Below are 20,581 nucleotides of genomic sequence, written 5' to 3'. Positions count from 1 at the left end.
CTCTTTTTCTTCCTCAAAAAGATCTTGATAGAGTTCTTGATAAAAGATTGAGAACTTTTGATTTTTAATCGGTTATTTTTCATTAATGCACTTCACTATAAATTCCTTGTGTGAAGTAAACGGTTGTTTTATCAAGCGATTATAAAATACAAATCTAGATTCTCGTAATTTTAAAGAAATCTAAAAATACATCATCACCTTACACTCTTTTTCTAAAAGTTAATATACTAAATAATTTATTTGACCGCAACCTGATTTTTTTGGGGGAGAGGGAACGAGTCTTAATTTGCCCCGAGTTTTATAACAGACAAAAGATTAACTTAATTAACTGCTGTTGCATTAACACTCACTGGACCCACGAAATCTAGTTACAGATAGTACTATTAACAAATTTCCTCTTTGAGTGCACTATTCTTTTCGAGAACTGTCGGAATAGTCGACATCTGCTTCATCTTTCCGTGTTTCTGATATCTGCAATTACAAAATAATTTGAACTTTGGAATCCAATCCATGCATCCAAAGAAATGACAGACTTCAGGCAACAAAGTTTTTGTTAAAATTGGATCACGTTTTCGTTTCATTACATGTTGTCTATCATTTTACTGAAGTTGACAATCAGAATAAAAATATAAAACTTAATTTTTTAACAATATAACAAAAATATGAATTTTTAATTCTAATGTTTCCGGAATGAACATACAATACTTCATAGTTCTACTTTGGATTAAAACGCAGAACATGCTTGTGGCGTTGAGTGTTGCTTATCTGAAACAGTACGTCTTCCTGGACCTGCCAGTGGTTTGTTTCGTTCGTCCCAAATCGTAACTCCATCACAGGCGCATATCTTTTTAGTATTTTCAAATAAACCAGCAGATCGTGAAATTATTCCACAGGCCAACCTGTGTAACAAAAAACAGATAGTTATTTAAATTAATCAAAAATTTGAACCATTTTATTTAAATACCTCGTTTAATTCAAAGTAAAATGTGAATTAAGTAGAAATAGCCAATGCCTTAAATATTAAATTTTGAATGAGACTGATTTAACAAAATCATAGGAAAGTTTTTCTGAATTCAAAAAATTAAGTTAGTAACTGTCAATAAAGGATAACCATTCTGTCCGTTTGTATGTCGAAAATGTAAATACAGATACTAGAATAAAGCAGTAGACGGAGGTCATAAAATCATTCCAAAATTGTTACCTAGATCCAGAATTACCATTGATCACAGATAAAGGATGTTGTCCTTTCCCCAGATCATCCTGGTTTTCGGTAACTACAACACTTCTTCCAATAATGTCCCAAACTTTAAGTAACTGGTCCTTAAATCTAAATACAGCTCTCCCGTTATCACCCGCCTTTATGTTTCCCAAATCACCAGTATGCTAAAAAAATTACACGTTTACAATTATCTTAAACAAAGATTAACAAACAGTTACTACAACATTGAAACATCTATTCGTGGAGTTTCAATAAACTACATTTGATAATAATATTAATAAAAATAATAAAATCTAGCGCTATAAATCTGTGGGAATACGGATTTAATAAAACGGAAGTAAAAAATAAAGTAGCAATAAAACACAGAAGTGAAAAAGTGCAATTGCATAAACAATTTTGGTCAACTACTGCGTATTATTGCTACTTTATTTTTTACTTCCGTTTTATTAAATAATAATTGTGAAAAACTAAAATGGTTACTTTTCTTTTTGTTCCTTCTCCAAAAATTGACATTTGAGTAAATTAGTAAGTTCGCAAAATCCCAGTTTTCTGCATTTACACCCCTCTGTTCGGGGTAGGGTTTTATTAAAAACCAAAAAAATCCATATGATCTTGAAGCTCAATAAATGCGCAACTTTTTCTGAAATTATGTGATTCCTTGATTCATTAACCATGGAGAAAATGCAGTCGAAAATTTTAACAAAAATCATCGAGAACGAAATTTTTAGACATTCAAGTAAAAATTTCGTTGTTATAAGAATCGTTTTGAAGCTCTGTACCAAGCAAATTTATAGAAAATTTAATGCTCTTTCGTTTGGAATAAGCAGATTTGTTGTAGGATTAAGGACAAAAAAGTTACGGCCGTTTGTGTGGTGGAAAACGCGAATATCGACGGAAAAGTTAAAAATGCAAATATCTTGGACACTTTTGAGAATCGGGCCAAAGTGAAGAGAATATTTTTTGTTGCATTTGAGTTGCTGAATCACCTCCCGAAGTTTCGACCACTCCTCCGTATACACCCTGTACATATGTGACGAGCGTCTTCACAGAGTTATCCTGTTGTTTTTATGAACTCAATGAATTCTGTGTAAATGATGCCATTATCAGATGCAAGAATATTGTTTAGATTGGCAGGTAAAGGACACTTGTAAGTTGTCAATGAAATACAGAATATTGTGTACTATATAAAATACTACTATACAGGGTGTATACGGAGGAGTGGTCGAAACTTCGGGAGGTGATTCAGCAGCTCAAATGCAACAAAAAATATTCTCTTCACTTTGGCCCGATTCTCAATAGTGTCCAAGACATTTGCATTTTTAACTTTTCCGTCGACATTCGCGTTTTTCGCCATAAAAACGGCCGTAACTTTTCTAACCTTTATCCTACAACAAATCTGCTTATTCCAAACGAAAGAGCAAAGAGTTTCGACCACTCCTCCGTATACACCCTGTATATCTAGCAATAGATTAGGCATAAAAAACTGTATATACATACTCAATACATACTCTGTTATTATCATCATCTTCCGGGCCTCCATGCCGACGGTTTCCTTTTAAGTCAAAATGATCTCCTACGCTGTAATTAATGAAAAGATTATAAAGCTAATTAAACTTGTTAAATATGTGATCACTTAAGAAAAAATAATATTTAAGAAGTATACTAAAAGAATGAAGTGGTATGATATGGTTGAAAAACAAAATAATTTTATGCGCAACAAAGTGACTTACTTTTTGGAAGAATTGACATTTTTTAATGTTAAGCTAAAGGTCAAAAAATTACTCGTCAACTCGATTATTTTACCTTTACTACTTCTTTAACTTATCCAAGTATGGGACTACTAGAATACGAAGTAGTAATGAATACAAAAATTCGGAAGATATTTTTAAAATAGTGATTTCTATTCCTAACTCTTCCATTATACCATTACATGATATATTCCAAATCAAATTTCGCAAACTGAGTTGATAATTTACTTCTTTAGGCTAAAAAAAGATTTTGATGTACATCAAAAGTTTTAACTCACTAATTTTCGCAGCAGTCATTCCAACGGGAGAAGATTAGAAATGCAATCAAAGGAAGCATTGGTGAAGGATTTTCATTAGAAAGCAACTACTATTGTGTTGTAAAAGGCTAAAGAGGAAAACGCTATTAGCCCAAAATTTTGCGACTTAAGCCGTGTCTCCCTAAAGTGTCAGTGTATGTGCATGTATCGTACAATCTAAAATTACCAGTAAAATAAAGAATATTAGTACATAGCCTGTACAATGGATTTCTAGTAGGAGGCATAACATAGCCTTAAAACAGTGTGTGTTAAATTTATAGGTTTAATGAGTATGTGTGAGTTATGATGTTTTATACTTCTTCTGAGGCCTCATATGAGTGTCTGGATACCAATGTTAGGTGTTGTATGTGTTGTTAGGTTGCTCGCTTGGACGACAAAATCCCTGAACAAATGATCTGACCAAATCGAACAATATGATGTTCTTCCCAAAATGAAAATATTTTGGAATTACCAGGAGAGCAATGATTGAACTGGTTATATATAAAAAAAGGTAATTAATAAATAAAATTTCTACTTTCTTTCTTAAGCCCTAAAACGGTAACTTAATCATGGTTTTCTTGGTAAACAGTCCCTTGTTCGCTGAGCCTTTCTGCTAGATGGAGGCTAAGTTAACGTAAAGAGTTACTGACAAATGCGCAGTGTGCTGGATAACCTTAATTATGACTGATAGGTGACATGCAAACAAAGACACTTAATGTTGTAATAAAATTATTGAATTTTTCAAAATTCAGGATTTTCTACCGATTAATTTACGACTTGGTTGGCTTCAGGAGCACAGTGATATTCAAGGTAACGAAGAGACTGACATTTAACTAAAGCGGATACTCATCTGAACTAATTTTTTTGTGTCAATTCTACTACTTGTGAGATTCTTGAAGGTAACTGAGATTTAAAGAAAAACCCTATCACCTTATTTTCATCCCCTTAAAATTATGCGCAGTCTGGTAGTCTTTCAAGATTCTGTTAGGAATTAGTGTATTTGCCAGAAATAGATGACAAATTACCTCTCGCAACCTTTTGAAATGTCTCCACATTCATGTATGTGCAAGCCGTGAAGACCGGGAGACAATCCATCAATAGTCCCATCGATCACACATACTTCATTAGCTTGGATAAATCTAATTACACCTTGAATTTTGGAGGAACTGTATCCAACATTTCCACCAACCATAGCTACCGCTGAAGTACTTGGCCCCGTCACGGTAGTGCGATTTATTTCTCCTTAAAAAAATGTATGGCAATGTAATATTGGAAAATATGAGTGTTTTTTACATAATGAGTTTTTCTCACCAACTTCATTTCCATAACCATTCAATACAGCAATATTTCCTTCGGCCTCAAGTTTTTCTTTTATTACTGAAGATGGAAGACTGGTCTTCACCAAAACAATTCCTTTATCAAAAGAAACTTTGACACTATCAATTCCTTCAGAATCTTGAAGATTCGACTTAATTTTATCAGCACATGATTGACATTTCATTTGAACTGCAAATTCTATCTGCAATAAATACAATCCTCATACATTTATCATTTTGGCTAATGTAATTATTTTCTCCGCATTCAATTAAACTTTTTAAAAATCTATTTTTGACAATAATTTTGTATCTTAAGTCTCACAACTTAATTCAAGTTTACTTCTCCTAAATCCTGTACTTACGAATAAAGACATTCTTCTTCTAATTGTGTATAATAAACTCCATAAAAATTAAAGTTATAAAACAATTTTAATAGCACAAATCATTTACACGTTTTAAAACAATGATTCATCTAAAAGTTAAAAAACAATTGACTTTCATGATCCTAATAATATAACCTCAGTCAGTATATAACCTTTTCCTGTTGTGAGAGTTGCGTTTTTCCAGTGGCTTGTTGCTTAAATTTGATACTATCTCTTAACTGTTCAAAATATATCGTAACAGTTCAGATTCCTTACTTGGCTGTCCATGTAAAAAATAAGTTTTCAAATAAGCTTGTTTTCTCGTGTTATTAAGATTCTTTTCTTTTTTTTTAATTAGATAGTTGGTTCAGTTTGTAATTTATTTGACATTAGATTAGGGATGTTGCTAGCAAATAGCTTTTCTCCTTTTACATTTAGTAGAGTTGCTTTGAAAAGTGTTCAGAGAGTGCAGAGCACATTGTCGTCGTTAAAATCGGAGGCAAATGTAAGTTTTAATGAAGTTAGTAATAAAAAAATAATTCTTCTACTGAAATCTCTGCCAGTTTAAAAATATAATATTTCAGGAGGAAAAGGAAAACGATAAATTGTATAAACTGATAGAATTAGAAATGAGAAGTAATGATCCAGCTGTACTCAAAAGTTATTCACACTTTGTAAATGAAGCAGCCAAGGAACTTAATATAAATGTAGGAGAGAGGTAAATAATTGCAAGTTCACGTTTGATAGGTTTTTTGGAAAACCTGGAACTGGATAAAGTAGGATTCATGGAACACTTTCAAATGTTTTGTTTGGTTGAGAACTGTATTAAGGCTTATTAGTAACTCCACATATATCGCAATATTGTTAATATCATTCCGTTCGAACTCTTGCCCAGCATTTATGTGGCCAATCCAGCGAGCTCATTCAGAAATGAATGTGAACTTAATGATCGTTACAACAAACGAAGAAGAAGCGTTAAATTGGCCAACCATCTATCTTCTCATGGACCAGGTTAATCTACAATTAGCTTGCATCCAGACTAGACAAAATATCCTGGATAAAAGATATCTCATCCGGTCTTAAAGAAAATTCAGCTTGATTTTGAAGCGAAGGTACAATAATTACTGCGTTCGAAGTGAAATTTAGTCTGAGCCGATTCAAATATCTTTTGATACCTGCTTATCCGAAATGAAACAAAGCATTTATATAGTTTGTAGGATTAGGGGATAGAAGGATCTCATCAACGTGCCAACAATATAGCTTACTAACAATTCCATATCTATTAGCCAACGTGATCAGACCGAACCAGTACTTAATTAAATTTAATTATTAGATCTTATTTGTACTCATTCTTCTATCTCTTTTAGAATTACTCTTATTGTTGAAAACATGGATAGTGGTGGATAATGTCCGAGGTGTCCGTTATAGTAAGCCGTTTTTGTCATACTGATTTTCAACTATACTCAATCATTAGTTTGAAAGAATCGTTTATGTAAGTATTGTATTTTTCGGAAAATTGACTCAGCGTGAATCTTTATAACGGGAAGTCAAATATCTCTAAAAGTTGATGATTCAATCTCTGAGAATGATTCATGTTCAATCTGGTAACTGGTTAAAAGTAAGAAGATTTTGACGGATCAGATTTATTTAGCTTTAAATTTAAGCTAATTTCGTTACTAGAACTCAATAATTACCTTTTCATTCAAAGGCACATTAATATATGCTACTTTCAGTAATAGTTAATTAAATGCCTTTCTACTTCATTCATTTTTTTGTTGTTATTAATAAAAATGTTTCAGGTGGGCCCCCAAAAAAGCCCTTCACGATCGCCTTACTTTGTTGAGATCTATTCATGTTAAGAAGAAATACAGGGTTCAGTATGAAACAAGGACCTATTTTAGTTTCATGCAGTTACATAAATTGACTGGTTCCACTACCAGCACATTTTTAGAATATATTCAGCGTAATTTACCAGAAGGAGTTGCGTTGAAAGTTGCCAAGGTAAATTAATGTACTGTAATGAACATATATTGATGTACTATTACACAATTACTTGTAAATTTCAATTAAAATTTAGGACGGTATTTAAAGAGCTGACAAACAGCTTTACTTTCCACACTTTTAATTAAATTAAAAAACTTTTAGTTGTAGAATTATGAAACAGATAAAACTATTTTTTGTCTGCATTTCAGTTGAAATTATGCTTTTTGTTTTTAAAATTATTAAAAATGGAAAAGAATTTAAAAAATATATAACTGATGTGTATTTACTATTTTTTATTTTAGGTTGCCTTAGAAAAATTCCCGGACTACGTTAAACAAATACCGCCAACTTCATAGAAATACATTTTTTAATACCTTTAAAAAGTTTAAAATTTAGCTGCTATTATCTAAAAATTGGCTTTCGCCATTTTTCTAAGCAAAATCTCAAATTAGAAATAAGTATACAATAAGCTGGCTAATTCTGAGATTTTGAATCCATAGAACTGAAAAATAAGGTTGTTGGGTTAAATAAAAGCTTTAATTATTTCTTGTAGCTGTTCTGTTTTAAATAAATGAGGATTAAAACCCAATTATTCGTTGAATTCTTCCTTAGGCCAGAAAGAATTGTATGATGTGTGGAGTGTGGATGAGTTATTCATGTAGGAAAATAAGAGTAGAGTCTTCATTAACTATCGGAATATTGCAGAGAAAGATTCTTTAGAGATTATTCTTGCATTGTGTTGGATGATTAGAGAAATAAATATTAAGTAAACTGGTTTTACTGGCTGATGTACCTATAAGCTTTGCATTTAAAATTGGTAAGGTGATGGAACTGTACATAGTTATTTGTGAACTTGGTGGAAATGAACCTACAAATTACAGTTACCTGATGTCCTTACGAAATCCAGAAACATCGCTAATATCTTAATTACAATGTGAATACTATATAAGGGGGGAGAAAAAAACTTGTCCCGTTGACAGGATATGTTTCCCGTTGCTTCACGTTTCAAAATATAGGAAAAAGAAAACGTTAACTTGGAACTACTCACAACTTTAATAATTGTTCATTATTTACGCCAGACTATAAGATTAGGTCCCTCAATCGAATGTAAATGTAATGTATCTTTCTTATAGTTTCTCATTCAAATTGTAATTTGAAAATTGATTTAGTCTTCTTGTAAAAGCTGCAGATACTATTGTGGATAATTTTTTTTTTTTTTTTACACTCGTAAATTCACCGGCTTAGAGTTAAGGATTACTATTAGTAATTTGCACATATGTTTTTGTTTTTTTTTAAAGTGAACGTAACAGTACCAAAATAAGTTATATCAGATTATTGAAATAGTATAGTTTGTAAGGTGAACGAGGTGAAAATCACTATAAAAAGAGAATCTCCAGGGTTCATTCACATTTTTTATTTATTAAAGATGAAAAACTTAGGTTATGAATCTAGATACGAGAAAACACCTAGAAAAATAGTGTATGATGCAGTATATGGAATTGATGATTCAAGTAGCTCTTCAGATGAGGTGAGTGGTTTCTAAGTACTGCTATACATTAACCGCTTTTTAAGGTCCTTATAGATAAACAGTGTATTTAGCAAATAATTTCCCCTTCTTCCAACACAGCAAAAACAAGCCATGTAGTTTACTACTGGATTTTGTATGAAGCTAAGAATTGCTTTTATTTATATAATTGTAAACATTTGCTTAGCTAAAAAAAAGTAAGGATAATTTAAACTTCTTATTTGTTAAGGCATATTATTGGAAAGTTTGATCTTTCTGAAAGAACACTTAACTTTAAATTTTTAACTATCTGTTCAGTGCAATCGAACAAGTAGTATCAAGCAAATATAACATTAATCTGCTAAGAAGAAAATAATTAAGAGGGGAGATTGTCGGCCTCCGGATAGTGTTCTCTCGTTACAGACAACTCCGTCAATCCCCGAACAGAGCTGTAAGAAGCTCCTAAGAAGAGAAAATCTAATGACCAGACGGTGGATTCGAACCCAGGTTCTACGCATTAGAATCCAGACACTAACCACTGAGCTAATTTCTTTCCAGAAACAATAAGTTGAAATTATTAAAAAAAGTACTTGTTTCAAATAATTTTATTAATTTCATCTAACGGTATATTGAAATTGATAAATTTATTTTGTAGGAATTAAGTGAATCTGATTTTGGAAAGGATGTAATTTTTGAATTTCCTAATCCAGACGACACTGTTTTAGAAGAAATTAATGGGTACGGATGGGTGAATTTGTGTACAGCGAAAAATCCTTGGGATGAAAAACGAAGACCTGTAGTTTGTCCTCTTGAGTAAATAAGTGATTTAAAATTATTAATTGCTTTCAATATCTTATTTGCGAATAATCATCGTACTTTCCATTATATTTCCTGTAGAGATACTAATAATTTTTTTAAACAGTGATGAAGATGTTAAAATCGATTGGTTGAACCTACAGAGTGATGGTTTCCTAACTCATATGATAGTTGCTACTGGTATTTCAAATTTAGATTTGATTCCAGGAACATGCTCCTTCGGCCTCACAAAACTACAGCTAAGTGGAAAAGTTTAGTATTACAATTCAATAAGTATTGATCGATATAATTGAAAGTATTTAAAGAATAAAGCGAAATTATTGCCTATTTTTATTGGTGGGGCTTAATGTTCAGCTACCAATTTAGGTGTTTTGGTTGGGGATCACCCTTATAATGTCCTAAGCCGGTTTATTTTTTATATCGCCTATATATTTCTTGTTGAGAGACTAATATATATTAGTATTATTTATTCTTGTGGCAAATCTCAAGTTCCATAAGCAAATTTTGTGAAGCGATATAATTTAATAATTTTCTCTTCCATGGTTTCTGTATAATGGTCACAACGCTCTGAACGCTGATCCCATCATCATGTGTCTTACTTTAAAATGATACTACATGCATACTTTAATGAACTTTTTTGAACAGTTTTTTTGGAAAAAGATGACTAAAAAACCGTAGAATAATGCACCTTTTTTAAATATTCAGTCAGATCTTGTTTTTTCATTTTTTCTCGATTTGATTTAAAATCTACTCTTACTGATGTCTTTTAACGTTGCATGCTTACTACATAAATATAGTTCTTTTACAATTTTATATAAAATATTTTTCTATGGAAATTAATATCTGAAGTCTAATACTAATGTTACCCCCGAATCTCAATAGTTAAAAAGAGAGTATTTCTATCTTTTAAATTATTCTCAGTGAAACCTGTTGGGCGCAAATTAGGATGAAATCTTAACAATATTTTTTAGAGTATTATATTGATTATAAATTAAAATGTTTCCGTTTTCAGAACATAAAGAACATAACAGTATTAAGGACTTATAGATTATTGCAATATGTGGATCTATCTTACAATGGTATAACAAATCTTAGACCGTTAAAGAGATCTCGATATTTAGTGGTACTAGATGCTTCTCACAATCAAATTAAAACATTTGCACTAGAATCACCTATTTTTTTAAGTTTTGTAAATTTATCGTCAAATAAGATCGTCGCAATGCCCAATTTTTCACCATATTGGTCCTTGAAACATTTGAATCTGTCTTACAATAGTATATACAAAATTGAAGGTATTGAAGGATTAAAGTAAGTAAATAACACGTTTATTAAAATAATTGTTATTATTTAATGTAATAGATTGTGTAATTTTATGTAAAAGAAAACATTTAAAAAAAATTATTTAGTATCTAAGTAACTTTAATGAAGTGAACAATCGCTTACTGAAAATCATTGTCATTTTTAAATACTATAATTAATTGCCGTATGAAAGCACTTCTTTTTTTTAAAGTAATCTCTTACATTTTTCTTTAACCTGTTAACCTCAGTAAATATCTAAATCACAGAATTACAACCACTCAGTTAGTTCAATAAAATAAAAACTTTTTAAAATCCTGTTTGACATCTACATACTTCTCTTCTTAATGGAAGTATTATAATACCATTGTGGGTCGCAATTTCTTTGGGCCTCTGGCTTATTCCCTTTCGTTGATATTGTAATCATTTGTATGTGGAATTCTTCAATTTTCAATTACGAGATACTTCTAAAAATAGACTTTCTGAGTGCCTGTGTCTATGAGATTCCACTAAATTTGTAGACGATTATTTTGTGCTTTTTCTGATTTTGTGGTTAATGTAAATCGTGAAATTGCAAACATTTCAGATTTAATGGTTCGTTTAGGTGACATTATTGGACGCGATATATTGGGAAGTTGCTTTATTTTTCCGGGAAAATTCATTTGAGCTTTGCTCTTGAGAAGAGTAACCAAATTTTGTTATAAAATTTATTTTTTGTAGAAATTCGGCTTGTGGATGTGCTACACAGGTAGAAGTAAAAGTAGTTAGTACTGAAACGCTACTGAGCAGTAAAAAATTACTATTAAATAGAAATCAACCTTTCAATTTATAATTTCTCTCGCTACACTTTGTGAGGGCAGTAATGCAATCGCGCCAAATTTGTCTTTTTAAGATACTTCTGCAAGAGCTTTCTGTTATTGAGCGTATCTCTGAATCACCTATTAGTCTGAATATTAAGGGCGATATTACCTCTTAAAAACAACTATGTAATCGTTTTTTTGTGAATAAAAATATTAATTTAGGACAATTAAACTTTAATTAAAATTTTTATCAGGGAAGAAACTGGACTGAAAATTCGGTAAAAAAGAAGTTTATAGTTGACGCAGTTCCCTAGAGGTTGCACTTCCGTTTTCATTCTTACTTCTTTTTTTGTCACATTTAGACGATTTTATTGTTTCCTCAATTCCCGTTCCCTCTTAGAAAGTTAGATGGTGGTAGTTTATACTCGACCATATTTCTATCCTTTAAGACAGAATGTTGTCTCCACTAAACAGTACATAGTACTAGTTTGCTCTTTTGTCAGAGGTTAGTTTCCTTAAAGCTTTTTTATTTTATTTTATATTTAATAGAAATTTGTTTTAATCTCTCTTGTCACAGTCCCTTCTGTATTTTTAATCAGCAATTTTCGATATATTTAATTACAGATTTTTACGTTATCTTAATCTTTCACATAATAAAATTGAATTTGTTCGAGATATAAAAAATCTGTCATTAACAGAATTAATTTTATCCCACAATAAGATAAGTGATTGGGAGATATTACCAGAAACAGGCCCAAATTGTTTGTACTCTTTGAAAGTACTTGATATATCACACAATCGCATTACAACTTTGAAAATGATCAATGTAAGACTGAGTTTATTTACTTAATTACAACTTTTATTTTGCTAATAAAAAACATTACCTCAGAACCCCAGAACTAGCCTGATGGTTTCGAAACTACTATAGTTTAGTAGTTAAGAAGGCTCAATCTTCACTGCGAGAGATCTGGAGTAATTAAAAAGACTTGTACTATTCTGTCCTCAATTACAATATTTTGAGTATTTAAAGGCAATTTCTTTAGCTTTTCGATCGAGATCGGAATTATGAATTCTGTTCAAAGGTTCTCTAGCTTGAGGGCAGGATGTTCCAACTTGTTTTCTCTAGCTACCAAATAGAATTGAAGTTACTCCAATGCTTATAATTACACTTAATCTTTATTGCCACTCTCGGGTAAAGTCATCAATATACCTTAAACCCAAGTGTTGGGTTAATTAAGTGGACACACTGATTCAGTTTTAACTTCGTCATTACCAAAAGTGAATGAAGTCTCTTGGTTTCATTGTTTTTAATGGAATGCGGAGTCCAGTTCCTCTTAAGTCAAAGCTTCTGCGTTCATTGCCCAAATTACCTGGTCAGATTCCTACTATGTCAGTTTAAACGAATCAGTTCAAAGTCCTTTGAAATAGTCCGCCCAATTGCTATGTGGAATACATTTGAGTTTTACTACCTCTTTTTTAACTTTTGGCCTGCCTACAAAGCCTACTGCATCCTACTCCATATCTTTGAGGTTGACCTCTTTATTTTTTTAACTTCCTTCTTCGCTGAGGCCCTAGCTGTCATGTGAGCTCTAGTTTTTGGCATATACAATAAAAGTTGCTGTAATATTTTTTTTTCTAAAATTTAGAGATTTAAATTATTTTTAATTCTAACTAATCGTATTATTTTTATCCCACAGCATTCATATAACCTTCGCGAGTTAAATGCAGCATTTAATAGAATATCATCAATCACTGAATTTGAAAGTATGAACGAATTGAAAGCAGTGGAGAAATTAAGCTTGAGTGGAAACAAAATAACTACATCTGCTAAAGATTTTAGAGTTCTGGCTGCTCATTTCATGCCTCGCCTAAAATTGTTGAATGGAATCCCTGTTTCAGATCGAGAAAGAGTAATTCTTTGAACCTTGTATATGCCTATTTCCTTCCATTTTAGATGGCATACTTTAGTATAAGGAATTTATCTTCCTCCATATGAATAGTCAAACCTGTTAACTAATTCAGTTATTGCTGATGCATTATTGTTCATAATTTACCGAGAGAAAGATTACAAGTTAATTAGAGAGTAATGTAAAACAATAAATTATTTTTAAATCTCACTGATGTAATTGCTAAAAAGGTGTCTTCCTAGTAGCTACGAGTTTTTTAAGATTTTATTTGAATTTTGCAAATACGAGTACCTCGGAGATCAATCTTAGATTTATTTTACTTTCTCAATACTATAAATAATTAAAGAAAAAATAGAAATACTCATATTTTGAACTCAAGAATTTTTTTTATTTAATTTTGTCGTTTTAATACACTAATTTTTCTATTTACAGATTGATTCCGTGTTTACTTATGGAGACAGTATTCTCTTAAGGGAATTAAAAAATTATTACATGAGATTGATTATTAACAATTCAGTGTCGCCGCCACCATTTGGTAAACCGATGACTTTTATGCCTACAAATTCGGTCGTAGTAGCACTTGTAGGTCCAGTGGGCAGTTACGCCTCAAAATTAACGAAAATGATAGCCACGCAATATCCATCATATGTAAGTAACTCTATTTACTAACTGGAGTAATAAGCATTACTTCGTTAAAATTAACGTTCGTCCTTCATTACTAAGACTCTAAAGAATGATGGTTTAACCTTTGAAAATGTTACTATTTATGTACAAAGTCCTATGAACAAAAATAATGTCATAAATTAGAATTCAGTACCAATAAGAATGCTCCTTCTTAAAGATTAGTTTAAAATTCAAGTTAGGAATTTCGAAAAAGCATTCCAACGTGAGTGACTGGTTTGACATGTTCTGTTGTGAAAAAGTATAATTATGGGTGACAAGTTTTTGTAGTGCTTGCTTCTTAAAAAATAAAAAAAAGAAATAGTTTTTATTTATTTATCTATTTGTTTCAGATTAAATTGTGCAAGTTTCATACTACATTTCCTTATCCTAAAGGGTCTGAAGAAAATGTAAAAGAATTTATCCATGTTAGTATGGACGATTTTTTTTCTTTAGAGAAGGCTGGAAAATTCGCATATGTGTCAATCCGCCTTGGATACCACTATGGATTATGTGGGTTTCTCCTTTCTTACTATAAGTTTTTAAACTTAGTCATATTCCATTTTTGTGTTCATAAATGATTGCTACGGTAAAACAAAAAAAATAATAATCAACGTTTCGATTACTTTCATGTATTCGTGTCTTATCGCGTTGAAATATTCATTAAAGTTGGAGTGTGTTAAAGTAGATATACTTTAGTACGAAACTAACACATACTACATTATTTCTGCTGGAAAATCTGGGATTTATTTTCTGATCAGAAATGATGGTTCGAACGAGTACAAGTTAAATAGAAGAAAAGTTTCTTCAAATCCAAAATTTTAGAGAAGTAGAATTACCGTAAATAGCTGAAACTTATTTAATTTTGTTGTTTCTTGCCAGTCAATTGAGATTTTACTGCAATAAGTACCAATCATTCGGTTATTCAATAATTTTTTATTTATTTTTCTTTTCTCTTCATTCAGCTGTCGCAATCGTGCAGATTTTCGTTTTTCTCGAACCTCCGAAAATGCACGGATTAACGTGCCAAAATACGACAGTCTGTATAAGTATATCCGCTCGTCCATAGTCAACATAACTAAAAAAAAAATCTCAGCTTTAATATCTAATGTTTCTGTAATTATCGTTTGATCGAATTTTTGATTTTTTGATATTTATCCTGGAAAAAGATTATCTTTGAATTTGTTTACCGATTGCATTTACATAGATGGGTAACTTTTATTCGAAACCCTTTGCCATATACGAACCTTTATTTTAGGGCATTTATTGGACAAATGATTTTGCTTTCTTTTAAAGTGTATGGGTCTTGTACAATAATATCCAAGGGTGAAATGATTTACTGAAATGAATCCCGATTTTTAAAACAAAGAATGTGCGAATTTCTGAAAGGTTTTTATGTTTTCCACGATTTTTTGTGAAACAAAAGGTATTATGGTTTAACCTTTAACTCCATTATGGTATTAACTCCATTTAAGAAAATGCTTAATTTTTGTTTGAATTTTTTTTTTTGGAAAATGCATTTCTGAATTCTGAGAATCATGGGGTAAGTCTCTATCTAAAGTTCTTTCTACTGGATTGTACAGCATTAAAAGCTCTGGTGCCATTTTATACATTCTGGGTTTGAAGAAAACCATTTATCCGGAAGTAAGAATTTATTAAACGATTCTTATTAGTTTTCTGTAACTTAGAAAAAGACGTCTCATTTTGTTTGAATTTCTTGGATGCAAATTAATTTTAAGGAACAGTTTTAAGATCTCACGCTTCCATCAAAGATTCTTAAGCTTTTTTTTTTTTTCTTATATAAAATCCAAGAAACATTTGGTAAAAAGTCAAAGGTTGGAGGAAACTTTAAGAATTGATTGCTTACACCAGATTTTGTATACTACCAAAATTTCAAACTTCAAGAAACAATATCTCATACAGTTTTGGTTAGTTATGACCAAATTAGTGGATTGGAAAGAACGAATAGCAAAATTACTATTATGAGCATCTACTTTGCTATAAGTAGGTAAATGTTTTAGGTGTTGTAGTTTTTTTTTTTTTTTTTTGCCGGCGCATCGACGTCTACGGTCATTAGCGCCAGGTTGAGAGAAACTTCCACCTCATTTTCCCTTTTGAGTGTCTTCTTTCTCCACCATGGCATAGTGGACAAAGGTTCAACTTACACAAATCAATCTTCAATTTATATTTTTAAAAGTAATCTCAAAAGCCACAATCGTTACCTTTACAACCTATCAACCGTCTTTCAACTCCAAACTTCGATTTGTTCAAACTTCCACAATTTTTCTAAACTTAATCCTTTGCTATTTTATGGCCTAAGTTACCATTAAGTGTGCCAACTTTAATTATTTTAAATATTGGATTAATTTGTATTTTAATATACCTAATCAATTCTGATTTAAAGCAATTGACGAATTACACAGTGATGGTAGAATTTGCCTACTTGCGTCTGGAGTATTTCATGCAATAAATTTATCGTGGTTTGGGCTTAAACCTAAATTAATATTAGTGACAACATCTGATACCATTTTGTTTATTAAAAGAATAAAAGAGTTGTTTAATGAAATGCGAACTTTCATCAGGGAAGAAATGGAAGGTACTTGTCGATTTGTTTAAATAATACTTTAATATGATTGACAGTAATCCAACTTGGTTTATTTATAGAACACTCAAGCTCAAATAAAGAAGAAGCTTGGTGGAAAATGGGTAAATCTGAAAGTGATCATTTACAAAAAGGAGGCAAAATTAGTGAATATGAAAAAAAAATTGAAACAAATGGGTAATTGTTTTTTTTTTCTAAGAAAGTGTTTTAAATATTTACAGTAACTATTAATTTTTTTTTTTAATTGTAGGTCACCTTCCCTTAATAACCCTACAAAGTTGAAGAAATCGAATTCTCGTATTAAAATATCTGCTTCTGTTTCATTTACAACTCAAGGTAAAAAAATAAAAAAAAATCAGTCATTTAGAAATCATACTAGAAATTCTATGAAACTTGTATTTTTAAGTACCCTTGTAATTAACTAGTAGAGAATAACCGTAAAATATTTCTTCAAAATAGATCTTACAATTTTTTTTAATTCCGGTCTTATCCATATCGTGTTACTAGACATTTAAGCTTACAGAAAATAAATGCTAATAGATACTTTTTCAAAAAATAAATAAAAAGTGAGGTAAACATAGGAAAGTTAATCAAGCAATTTGTCACTATTGAAATAGCATTCTGCAGTGTGAGCAGTGTAAGGTTGGAATATTTATGAAACATCAGCAAGATCTGCTCTTGCTGCATTTCTTGATAACAATGTTATTTTCACATTTGTTATTTGAGCTAAATGTGGTGGATCCCAACCGTAAAATCATTAGGGTGAAGTAGGACTCTAGAGAGCAAAATAAATTGCTTTATTGCTTTAAGACATTTACTAAACATCAAAGTTGAACTTGTAAGTTATGCTGACAAAGCACGCGCATACACAGTAAGAGAATAATAGAGAGAGAGAGATAGAGGTAACACTTGTAGAAATCACTTTTACCCGTACACCTGAAAATAAATACTTCTTGTGAAAACTTAAAATCGAAAATCTGCACGATTGCATTACCTCCCTTTTCTCTTACAAGTATAAAAAGAAAAAATTACAATTACCGTTTTTCTTTTCCAAAATTACAGATTTTGGTGAAGATAATCCCTTGAACGAAGAAAGAAGTGACTTTTCTCAAGAACTTTTAAATTGTTTTTATGGTAAAGAAGGAAGTAGTTTAATTGAAGAACAATTTGTACGAAGCATGCTAAATTGTAGAGATAAATGCTTAGCTATTCATAACAGTCGGCCAGGGCTCTTTCAATTAGCAGTAAGCAATATTTTAGATTTCTTACAACTATTTAGTTTTCTTCAAATGTTTCATTATAAATTATTTATTTTAATTTTTCAATAGCATTTGCCCCAGCTGTACTCAGATGAAATGCATTTTTATTTGTTTTATTTTGCTAGTTATGTGCACAATTCAATTATCAAGTTTAGATACCACATAAATTACTTATTTGTTTTTGTTTTTTATATTTAAGGCGCATAAACATTTGAGGTTATTGGTTTCCGGAGCTTTTTTCAATCCACTGAAAATAAGTTGTAATCAAAATTAAAATCGACGTTCTCATGATTCAAACTGTCTTCATCTAACTAGAAATGAGATATAAAAAACTACTACATAAGATTAAAAATTAAAGATTAAAAAAATATATATATATTATAAATATACGCTGGTCTCTCTTCAGGTCACATAAATCTTTCGCCATTAGCTTATAATTTTATCATTTTCAAATTCCAACACTAGATCTTGAATTTATATCAATAATAAGTAAAATTCTATTAATCGTTTTTGCCAATCACATGTTTGGCAATGGTCATTCTTGAAGAAGCAGGAAGTTTTTTTTAATGTTTACCCAATTTTTTTTTCTTCTTATTATTTCAGGTAACCACTGATGACCTTGAAGCGGCTTATAAAAAAATTGTACAAGAATTAAGAACAATTTATAATGAAACAGATACACAGGAAGAGTTAAATTTCAATAAAAGCTGCAGTGCTTACAAGGAAATTGTAACCAGAAGAACAAAGAAAATGATGGAATACCTTTTAATTCAAAATAAATAATTACACCCAAGTTTTCTAACAACAAAAATAACAATTTAGTAACTAAATTTAATTTAATATTACAACAAAAAACAGATCTTTCTTTTTGAGATATTTTGAAAAAAGATAACGTATTTACTAAAATATTCTTTTCTATAAAGTTTTACAAGTAAATTACAAATTTTCCAAAGTTTTGCAAGTTAATATAAATTGCCAGGAAATCTCAAAATTAAAAAAAAGGCACTTGTTTTAGTTTCTATTAACTGTTCTTCTGAAAAACAAGACTTTTTAAAGTGAATTCAATTATTACTTTTTTTTTTGGTTAATTATTAAGAAAGTTATGTTGCAACTGCGATTTGACTTTAGGAAAAGGAGACCAATTTCTTAAACATTTCCAGAGAGAAGGTGCGGTTAAAAAAGCTGATAAGATATACAGCTAAGTTTATTGGCCTTACCCTCTTCATATCAAGGTCTACCTTGATAAGGAGCCTTTTTTAAAGCAGAATCTTCACTATATACCTATAAAAGCTTTAAAAAATACACTTTTTTTCCTTTAATTTAAAAGTTTTCTGTTTAAAAAAAAGAAAAAATAAAGTATTATTTATTTATTCTGTCCAACATTTTTAAAAATCATAGAGATGATTTTCTTTTTCTTAAATTTTGAACGACTTACGCAAAAGGTAAAGTGGCAATTTTAGCTACTGTATTGCTGACAAGAAACCATAATGGAAAACTCAACGCTCCAGGTATGTGCGTAGGCCAAGACAGAATACTTCCAAATGGATAAAGCCAATTTTCATTGAGTATTACAACAGGTGTGGATCTCTGCATCCAAAACAAAATCAGGCAAACCAATGTCTGTAATAAAGATGAAACAATCGATCATTTTACTTCCTTGCGTTCACCAGAATATTGGAATATTGATTTAAAATAGAAACTTGCCAGTATCGCTTGAGTAACGTATTGAATTCCTAACTTGATCTTTAACTGATATTTCTTAAATACCAGTACTGTTTCAAGAAAAATAGGTTTTATTAATTTCATTAAATACATTATAAATTTAAACATAATACTGACACACAGGTAAATAAGGTTTAAAAAAATTACTCAATGTACCTTCTGCTTTTAATTCTTCACGTTTCTTATTTAAGATTCTCTGAAGTTTTGTATATTTAGCGAATTCATCTTTCACTGAAATTTCACACATGGATCTTTTAATTTTTTCAATTTCATTTTGTAAAGCACTATTTGGTTTATACCTTCGTACGGCTCGAGCAACCTAAAAATCAAATTGGTCAAACTTACAATGGCTTGTCGCCAACACTTTATAGTTTTTCTTTTTTTTTCTAGACAAGAAAAGTATTGCAATCATGTCGCGTTTGAGTTTTCTCCGGAAATATTCTTTCTGAGGTACCCGAAGTCCGAAAAAGTTTAAGAAAATGTGTATGAGTGTGTGAATAAAATATCTCAAAACTGAAAATCGCAGATAGCAGAGACTTTCATTTTCAAAATGGCCCCAATCAGGGGACCTGACTGCAACTAGCGATCAAAATCCCTCAACCGGAATTATCTATCCGAAGACGATACCTAATTGGTAGTTGGACGTAAAGCCAACCAGAAAGTGATCAAGCTGATGTATTTACATTAACATTATGACATTAACATTGATCTTAAGAAGGGTTACATAGAAAGAAAAAAAAAAACTTCTACTTTAGCACAATTACGATTAACTGTACAAATGTTTAGTCACATCCCCTACAATTGTAACTTTCTGCAACTAAATGGTTGAAGGGTCCACCGCCCGGAAGGTTTAGGTTCTGCCTTCATTAACGTGCTATTTATACAAAATGATTACTTACCGATCTTGCAATAAAAGGCAAAAATGCATTTAGAAAACTAAGAATAATTGAAAATACAATCAAATAGTACATAACTTCTAGATTACAATCATTTAAGAGCAGTATGCCACTTCATTTCAGCAAGCAATAATCACTAAATTACCTCCGACTTCGATTACTATTATTACAGTTTATTTGAAATTGTCCCTAATC

At 30.8% G+C, this 20,581-nt stretch overlaps 4 protein-coding genes across 12 annotated transcripts; 2 read left to right on the top strand and 2 right to left on the bottom strand.

Moving 5' to 3' along the window:
- Window positions 1-15: 15 nt before the first annotated feature.
- Window positions 16-8,112, bottom strand: Ccs (Copper chaperone for superoxide dismutase). 4 transcript variants are annotated; one of them, XM_074112619.1, is made up of 7 exons: window positions 4,942-5,081; window positions 4,575-4,782; window positions 4,289-4,505; window positions 2,728-2,797; window positions 1,202-1,383; window positions 701-899; window positions 16-471 (listed from the first exon to the last, which is right to left on the bottom strand). In XM_074112619.1, the coding sequence occupies exons 1-6, from the start codon at window positions 4,951-4,953 to the stop codon at window positions 725-727; spliced, it is 864 nt and encodes a 287-aa protein (XP_073968720.1). In that variant the 5' UTR covers window positions 4,954-5,081; the 3' UTR covers window positions 16-471; window positions 701-724. The 4 variants fall into 4 exon arrangements, with proteins under 4 accessions (XP_073968720.1, XP_073968724.1, XP_073968717.1 ...); XM_074112623.1 differs by lacking the exon at window positions 4,942-5,081 and adding an exon at window positions 7,973-8,112 and having other exon boundaries at window positions 16-899; XM_074112616.1 differs by having other exon boundaries at window positions 16-899.
- Window positions 5,311-7,513, top strand: mRpS10 (mitochondrial ribosomal protein S10). The gene is made up of 4 exons (XM_074112756.1): window positions 5,311-5,446; window positions 5,526-5,659; window positions 6,741-6,942; window positions 7,227-7,513. Exons 1-4 carry the CDS (start codon window positions 5,342-5,344, stop codon window positions 7,278-7,280), a joined length of 495 nt encoding a protein of 164 aa, XP_073968857.1. The 5' UTR covers window positions 5,311-5,341; the 3' UTR covers window positions 7,281-7,513.
- A 75-nt stretch (window positions 8,113-8,187) lies between the features above and the next one.
- On the top strand, window positions 8,188-19,095 carry LOC141445980 (uncharacterized). Of its 5 annotated transcripts, none has more exons than XM_074112281.1 (13): window positions 8,188-8,452; window positions 9,084-9,241; window positions 9,351-9,495; window positions 10,257-10,552; window positions 11,965-12,166; window positions 13,038-13,250; window positions 13,680-13,895; window positions 14,261-14,420; window positions 16,312-16,503; window positions 16,572-16,686; window positions 16,760-16,845; window positions 17,572-17,753; window positions 18,372-19,095. In XM_074112281.1, exons 1-13 carry the CDS (start codon window positions 8,351-8,353, stop codon window positions 18,549-18,551), a joined length of 2,247 nt encoding a protein of 748 aa, XP_073968382.1. In that variant the 5' UTR covers window positions 8,188-8,350; the 3' UTR covers window positions 18,552-19,095. The 5 variants fall into 5 exon arrangements, with proteins under 5 accessions (XP_073968382.1, XP_073968392.1, XP_073968402.1 ...); XM_074112291.1 differs by lacking the exon at window positions 18,372-19,095 and adding an exon at window positions 17,968-18,240; XM_074112310.1 differs by lacking the exon at window positions 8,188-8,452 and adding an exon at window positions 8,747-9,014.
- LOC141446227 (guided entry of tail-anchored proteins factor 1) lies at window positions 18,517-20,525 on the bottom strand. 2 transcript variants are annotated; one of them, XM_074112745.1, is made up of 5 exons: window positions 20,390-20,525; window positions 19,647-19,809; window positions 19,473-19,540; window positions 19,204-19,388; window positions 18,517-19,099 (listed from the first exon to the last, which is right to left on the bottom strand). In XM_074112745.1, exons 1-5 carry the CDS (start codon window positions 20,459-20,461, stop codon window positions 19,084-19,086), a joined length of 504 nt encoding a protein of 167 aa, XP_073968846.1. In that variant the 5' UTR covers window positions 20,462-20,525; the 3' UTR covers window positions 18,517-19,083. The 2 variants fall into 2 exon arrangements, with proteins under 2 accessions (XP_073968846.1, XP_073968839.1); XM_074112738.1 differs by having other exon boundaries at window positions 18,517-19,049.
- Between the last annotated feature and the right edge of the window lie 56 nt (window positions 20,526-20,581).

Source organism: Rhodnius prolixus, unplaced genomic scaffold (genome assembly GCF_049639745.1).
Source record: "Rhodnius prolixus isolate KJV_2025 unplaced genomic scaffold, Rpr scaffold_1, whole genome shotgun sequence".
Classification (NCBI taxonomy): domain Eukaryota; kingdom Metazoa; phylum Arthropoda; class Insecta; order Hemiptera; family Reduviidae; genus Rhodnius; species Rhodnius prolixus.
Note: the sequence above shows the minus strand (reverse complement) of the source record. Positions and strands in the feature narration are given on the sequence as shown.